Source organism: Sinocyclocheilus grahami, unplaced genomic scaffold (genome assembly GCF_001515645.1).
Source record: "Sinocyclocheilus grahami isolate Dianchi unplaced genomic scaffold, SAMN03320097.WGS_v1.1 scaffold2829.1, whole genome shotgun sequence".
NCBI classification, from domain to species: domain Eukaryota; kingdom Metazoa; phylum Chordata; class Actinopteri; order Cypriniformes; family Cyprinidae; genus Sinocyclocheilus; species Sinocyclocheilus grahami.
The window spans coordinates 14,040-21,731 of record NW_015508005.1 but is presented as its reverse complement, the minus strand read 5'-3'; the positions used below and the strand labels follow the sequence as shown (position 1 = coordinate 21,731).

At 46.0% G+C, this 7,692-nt stretch overlaps 2 protein-coding genes across 3 annotated transcripts in view; both read left to right on the top strand.

Moving 5' to 3' along the window:
• Nucleotides 1-2,036, top strand: part of serpina10b (serpin peptidase inhibitor, clade A (alpha-1 antiproteinase, antitrypsin), member 10b) — a 10,117-nt gene extending 8,081 nt beyond the window's left edge. The window contains exons 4-5 of the mRNA XM_016262054.1: nucleotides 1,440-1,587; nucleotides 1,764-2,036. Of these exons, the coding sequence (XP_016117540.1) occupies nucleotides 1,440-1,587; nucleotides 1,764-1,955 (340 nt within the window). The 3' untranslated portion in view covers nucleotides 1,956-2,036. The remainder of the gene's footprint in view (nucleotides 1-1,439; nucleotides 1,588-1,763) is intronic.
• A 1,982-nt stretch (nucleotides 2,037-4,018) lies between these two features.
• The window catches only part of ddx24 (DEAD (Asp-Glu-Ala-Asp) box helicase 24), a 13,932-nt gene continuing 10,258 nt past the window's right edge, over nucleotides 4,019-7,692 (top strand). The window contains exons 1-2 of one of the 2 annotated variants that reach the window (XM_016262052.1): nucleotides 4,019-4,123; nucleotides 4,410-5,043. In XM_016262052.1, coding sequence (XP_016117538.1) covers nucleotides 4,121-4,123; nucleotides 4,410-5,043 — 637 coding nt within the window. In that variant the 5' untranslated portion in view covers nucleotides 4,019-4,120. Of the gene's footprint in view, nucleotides 4,124-4,406; nucleotides 5,044-7,692 lie in introns of both variants that reach the window. The other variant, XM_016262051.1, reaches the window with a different exon arrangement.

The window sequence follows — 7,692 nt, the reverse complement described above, 5'->3', positions numbered from 1 at the left end:
TACATCAATAAATGCACTGCTCTGTCGTCTCCTCTGAGGCTGGGACTCTAAACAGTGTTCTGTGCTCGTCTGTGCAGCCAAAGACAGTTAGCATGTTTTGCTCAAACTTTCATCATGGCATTAGAACTGGTACACCGTTGTCGCTTGCGAAATCAAAATGATGGCGCCGTGGGTGTAAATTTACAGATTAAGGGGCGGTGATATTATAATGAGATCCCTTTGCCACGTCACCAAGTGAGAGAAATCAGACGCGCTGGTTTTCTCAGACGCTTGCAGAAAAAGGCTTCCCAAAACAAAGTTACTGGGTTCATCTTTTTCAGGTTTTCTTGGTTGGTAGATGCACCGGAGACCTGATTATAGCACTTACAACCTGGAAAAGTCAGATTTTCATGATATGTCACCTTTAAAGTAGCCCAATTCCACAAGAAAACCGTGGACCTGGCAACACTGATTGATGTAAAAGAGGAAAGCAGGCGTTTGGACCAAAGCACTGTGAGGCGAGGGAGGCGAGACTAAACTTAAAAAGCATTTTTGCCCTGTTTGCGTTTGTGTTGGTTTACTACTTACAAAGTTTTTTAAAGTATAAAACATTGTTATTTACGATACACAGCGTGGTTTTTAATCATATTTTTAGAGGGGACAGTCTTAATTGTCATACAGTCCGAGATTGATGATGACTGAGATCCCAGAGTGTGACGAGGCTTACAGCTGGGAGCATGTTCATACAGTCTGACAAGCAGAAATCATGAAGTACTGTTATCATTCATACAGTGTGCATCCGGCTGTACAGTGCAGAGCTGCTGCTTTTTACTTTGCAAACTATTAGTGAGTGTCACCATTTACTCTCCCGTGTGCTCAGCAGCAGCATCATATCAGTGAATGAAACTGATGAGATAAGGTCGTCTCAAAGAGTCGAAGCATCATTAGACGGTGGTGCAGGACGCAAACACCACACTATGAGCTGCTGCTGTTATCGGGAAAGACATATGGGAGAATAAATAAAAGCTCATATTTGGTGGAACTCTTTATTTAACCTGTAGTTAAAACATCATGATTTACTTTTATACATGTTGTACTGTCTCTCAGAAAAATGGAGGTCCATCTGCCCAAGTTCAAGATGGAGCAGTCGTACGACTTGCATGAAATCCTGCCACATCTGGGCATCAGCAGCGTTTTCCTCCATTCAGCCAACCTGACGGGTTTGAGCAAAGACGCGCATCTGAGAGTCTCACAGGTGACTGCAGCCTCACACACACGGATTCTAACACGCTTTATCACAGCCGCTGACGGCTCTGTGTGTGTGTGTGTGTGTGTGTCTGCGTGTGTGTGTGAGAGAGAGAGTGTGTGTGCATGTGTGTGTGTGTGTGTGAGGAACTCTTTATTTAACCTCTAGTTAAAACATCATGATTTACTTTTATACATGTTGTACTGTCTCTCAGAAAAATGGAGGTCCATCTGCCCAAGTTCAAGATGGAGCAGTCGTACAACTTGCATGAAATCCTGCCACATCTGGGCATCAGCAGCGTTTTCCTCCATTCAGCCAACCTGACGGGTTTGAGCAAAGACGCGCATCTGAGAGTCTCACAGGTGACTGCAGCCTCACACACACGGATTCTAACACGCTTTATCACAGCCGCTGACGGCTCTGTGTGTGTGTGTGTGTCTGCGTGTGTGTGTGAGAGAGAGAGTGTGTGTGCATGTGTGTGTGTGTGTGTGTGTGTATGTGTGTGTGTGCATGTGTGTGTGTGTGTGAGTGTGTGCAGGTGCTGCATAAAGCCGTCATCGAGGTGGATGAGAAGGGCACGACTGCAGCCTCCGTCACATCAGTGGGAATCACGGCTTATTCTCTGCCAGCCACCTTCATCATCAACAGGCCCTTCTTCTTCTTTCTGTACCATGAAGCCACTTCTAGCCTGCTGTTCATGGGCAGAGTGATTGACCCCACAAAGAACTGAGCCACTGACTGGAGACACATTGTACCACCACTGAACATCACATTCTAAGAAATAAAGTGTTAAGAATAGTGTTAACAATAAAGAAATAGTTTGCGCTCTGTCTACTTTATTCCCGCTGATGATCACAGGTGAGAAGGTCACACACCTCTACTGAAGTCAGTCAGCATCTCTTTAGTGTTTGAGGGTTAGACCGGGGGTCTCCACACTCGCTCCTGCTCCGGAAGTGTCTAGTATATCTAGTAAGAGCTTGATTTGCTGCTTCAGGAGTGTTTGATTAGGGTTGGAGCTGAACTCTGCAGGATTGAGTTTGGAGACCCCCGGGTTAGACGTTCAGTCCCGCCTGCTGGTACAGAAACCATCCGACAGCGCTGTCTTCAGCAAACTTCAGCACTGCTCCAGAATCACATATCCGCCTGCATAAACCATGCCCTAAAATGTGCATTCTGTCACCGTAAACCAACCTGTCACTGTTAACATACTCATACAGAAGCTGCTATAGCTGCAGGGGGACCAGCTCCATATTAATGTCTATGAGTTTAGAGTGCGATCATTAGAAATGCTGTTGGTTTAATGGTCAGGTGTCTCAATAATCTAGTCCATATAAATTCCCACTGGACTTCCAAGCCATCCCAAGGCAAGGGAGACACATTTACCCCCAAAGATAACTTTTCTTAATGTTGAATTATGAAGTAGATGTTGCTTGTCGCAAAAACTCAGAGCTTCTTTTATTGAGGCTGAAACTTTATAAATGGGTAAGAGATTCATTCAGGAGAACAGAAACTTGTTCTGAACCATGGCCCATGGATTTTAAAATACCTTTGCAACTAAAAACTACATATTTTTAAAAAAAATCCAAGGCTATATAACATTGGCGTTTTTGACTTATATGACTGTTCAAAACCTGAGGGTCAGCCGTTCTAGTTAGTGAGGGGATTCATGTAAACGCAGATATCTGACAGCAGTCGTGTCTTGACTGAATGTTAACAGGTGGGACAAAAAACTGGATCTGGTCAAAACATGGGTTCTGTGCATTAAGCCTTGCAGCATCAATGCAGCCGCTGGTCTCTTGGTACTGTCGCCATGTTTGTAGTTCTTTTTATTTGTGTTTGTAGTTCTGAACAGAATTCTTCAAAGGGGTAACATCAGCCATTAGTGTGTGCATCTGGTGCCTTCAAGTCATGCTGAAACCCTGTATACATGTGAACACCACCACTAAGTCGTAATTACAAACGGGGAACCCGGAGACGGCTGACATGCTCTTTTCAACTCACTATGCTTCTCTTTTTGTGATCTCACATTTAGGATGGGTGGTGTGCGTGGGACGCAGGCTAAAGTGGCCCAGATCCCAAATGTGTTGCTCATGTGACTCAGATCTTTTTCTTTTTAACATTGTGAACAGCACAAACCACGTGTAGTTTCATCTTGATCTCATCCTCCATGTGTGGTCCTGAATCAGACACAGGTGCAGTGTTTAGCAGTGAGACCTCAGGCTCGAGTCTAGACGGTCTGTAGTGCGACTAAAACAAGAATTCAGACTTACCAAAGTGAGATTGTGGTTTTAGGAACACAGCCCACTTGAATAGCTAAATAACAGGAAAATAAAACACTTTAAAGCATGCTCTCATATAGTGGTGTCCAGGGCTGGTCACTATCTCGTGCTCAGCTTTATTTCGCAGTAGCAGCTCCTGAAGCAGCCGGTAGATGGCGCTGTTCTCGCGCTTCAGAGGAGCCCCACGCGACTGCGATTACATATTCAGCTATTTCAGTAAGATTGCAGACACAGGATAACGTTTATACTTTAGGTTGAAGACGGTGGATGTAATAGATTTAAAAGATCCGTGCAAATGTCTCCAGTCTGTTACTTTGCTCAGGCTGTGATTACGAAATACGGCGTTATGTTAGATTTAAACAATGCATTTGGAGATACAGTATGCGCCCCCTGTAGTAAACGCAAACATTGCCCTTTATTTTGTTTATTATTATTATTCTTACACTAAAAGTACTATATATTATAATAGAACTGGACAACTTCCGAAATATGAGTGCGTCCACGTGCCACGGACAGACTCTGTGATTGGTGGGTTCTCTCTGACGTCACGGCCATCATGGCCGCCTCCTCGTGCCGAGCACGTGTGTGAGCGGTGCAGTGGAGTCAGACGCAGAAGATGGTGAGTGAGCTTGTGTTTAGCCACGCAGCTAATGCTGTAACATACTCCTGTTGACACGGTCTTTCATCAGAGTGGGGTTGTGTGTAATGCACCAGTCCGTCGCTCTGTTTATGTGCGTGTTGTAGATGTGAGACTATAAACACAATCGTGTCACCGTGTTTTGCTCAGAGTTACAGTAACGTGATATTTTTGGAAGCGCCTTTATGCTGACATGTAGATATCGATGTGCATGAATATGGTGTGCTGTACACCGTGGTGTTACTGTCTACATCTGTGTCTCCAGCAGAAGATGAAGCTGAAGAAGTCTGGGCTGATCTCCTCCAAGAGAGGCGTTGTGGTGAAGGGCCAGTGGAAGCCGGTGAATGTGGACCCCAGCGTGTTCTGTGATGAGGGTCTGGATGGACTGGTGTGCTTCGAGGAGCTGACCGATTACTCCCTGGTGGAGCCGGAGAAGGCCATGACTGCCCAGACCACCGGCAGAGGCAGAAACAAGAGAGAAGCGGAAGAAAAACCTGCTCGGAAGAAGAACAAGAGGCAGAAGAAAAGCAGACCGGAGGAGCCTCAGGACGTTCCTGATGAGATGCTGGAAGCAGAGGATGAGATCCCACCGGACCAGTGTCCTGATGTGACTCCAGAGACGCAGCACAAGACGTCCAAGAAGAAGAAGAAGAAGAAGAAGACGACGACTGATGAGGCAGGAGCGGAGTCTCAGAAGAAGAGCAAGAACTGGAGCAGGCCGGCTCTCGTGGGGTCAGAGGGTCCGAGTGCAGACGTGTCGGCGTGGAAGGACCTGTTCGTACCTGAGCCTGTTTTAAAAGCTCTGAGTGCACTTGGGTTTTCAGCGCCGACTCCGATCCAGGCCCTGGCGCTGCCGCCGGCCGTCAGAGACCGACTGGACATCGTGGGAGCGGCCGAGACCGGTGAGAGGCCACACTAGCTCCTGTGCTGCTCCGTCTCTGACACCCGAGGACTGCTTCCAGAGCTTCTGCTCATTCGGTCTCCACTCAGACGGGGCTGCTTTGGTTCTGGTGGAAGAAATACATAAATGAAGCCAAAATATTGAATGTCACAGATGTATATTACTGAGTGATCCAGTATTTTGTAGATCGGGGGTCACCAAACTGGGTCCTGCAGAGTTCAGCTGCCGCTCTTCTGCAAGGGTCTAGTCTGTCTAGTAAGAGCTCGACTAGCTGCTTCAGGTGTGTGTGTTAGGGTCAAGCTGGGTTTGGAGACCCCTGCTGTAGACAGATTTTTGTAGCTCAGAACGATGACGGCATCAGTGTCTTCACACGGAGGTCGGCAGCTCTGTTAGTAGAAGCTGTTGACTTCAGCTATCTGTGTTGCAACAAGCATTGTGCGTTAATGGTGACCGTCCAAAAATGAGAAGTGTTCATCTTAGTATCCTTTTAGATTCTGGTTCTAATGAATGCTGTTGGTATTTCGATTTTTAATGCATGATATCCTTCAGTTCCAGAGGTTAGGGATTTCAGTAATAAAGTGTACACCTTTTTAGCGTGGGTCACTTTGCATACAGCTGATACTTCTTCATTTGAACAGCAATGTCTGATGAACAAATCATGTTAAAACTAGAAATGTGTCTTGTTAGCATAGAATAAACCAGTCTGGGTGTGAAAATGGTCATTTTGACTCTTCTCTACTAATAGTGGATTACTCCGTAAATATTTATCTGTGGCATTTAATAGATTATCTTTGACTATTTATGTTTGTTTTTATTCAAGAGAGAAAAAAGGGAGTTTTTTGATGCACAATGATTGCAATGTAAGGTGTAAATCTATTATTTTTTAACTAAATGTACTTTTTTTTTTCCAAATTTATTGTTCAAATTATTTATTTCTAATTATTTTAGTAAGTTGTATGTTTAAGTAGTAAATTTCTTTGCAGTAATTATGCATTTGATATTTACTATGGTTTCGTTAAATACTGTGATATTACATAGACTTATTATATCTGCTTTATATCAGCCATCTGTGCTCTCTAAGATACTGGCATCGGCCATCAGAAACTCCACTATTACTAGAACTGATCACACACACGCTCACGCTCTCTCACACACACTTACACGCTCTCACACACACACACACACACACACATACACGCTCTCACACACTTACATGCTCTCACACACACACACACACACATACACGCTCTCACACACTTACATGCTCTCTCACACACTGACACTCTCTCACACACACACACACGTACACTCTCACACACACACTTACACGCTCACACACACACTGACACTCTCACACACACGTACACTCACACACACACACACTTACACGCTCACGCTCTCTCACACACACTTACACGCTCTCACACACACACACACACACACATACACGCTCTCACTCACTTACATGCTCTCACACACACACACACACACATTCACGCTCTCACACACTTACATGCTCTCTCACCCACTGACCCTCTCTCACACCCACACACACGTACACTCTCACACACACACTTACACGCTCACACACACACTGACACTCTCACACACGTACACTCACACACACACACACTTACACGCTCACGCTCTCTCACACACACTGACACTCTCACACACGTACACTCACACACACATACACGCTCACGCTCTCACACACACTGACACTCTCACACACACACTGACACTCTCACACACACGTACACTCACACACACGTACACTCACACACACACACACACTTACACGCTCACGCTCACACACACTGACACTCTCACACACGTACACTCACACACACACACACACACTTACACGCTCACGCTCTCACACACACTGACACTCTCACACACACACACTGACACTCTCACACACACTGACACTCACACACACACACACTGACACTCTCACACACACGTACACTCACACACACGTACACTCTCACACACTTACACGCGCTCTCACACACACACACACTGACACTCTCACACACGTACACTCACACACACACACACACACTTACACGCTCACGCTCTCACACACACTGACACTCTCACACACACACACTGACACTCTCACACACACTGACACTCACACACACACACACTGACACTCTCACACACGTACACTCACACACACACACACACACTTACACGCTCTCACACACACACTTACACGCTCTCACACACACACTTACACGCTCTCACACACACACTTACACGCTCTCACACACACACTTACACGCTCTCACACACACACTTACACGCTCTCACACACACACTTACACGCTCTCACACACACACTTACACGCTCTCACACACACACTTACACGCTCTCACACACACACTTACACGCTCTCACACACACACTTACACGCTCTCACACACACACTTACACGCTCTCACACACACACTTACACGCTCTCACACACACACTTACACGCTCTCACACACACACTTACACGCTCTCACACACACACACTTACACGCTCTCACACACTTACATGCTCTCACACACACACTTACACGCTTACACGCGCTCTCACACGCTTACACGCGCTCTCACACACTTACACGCGCTCTCACACACTTACACGCT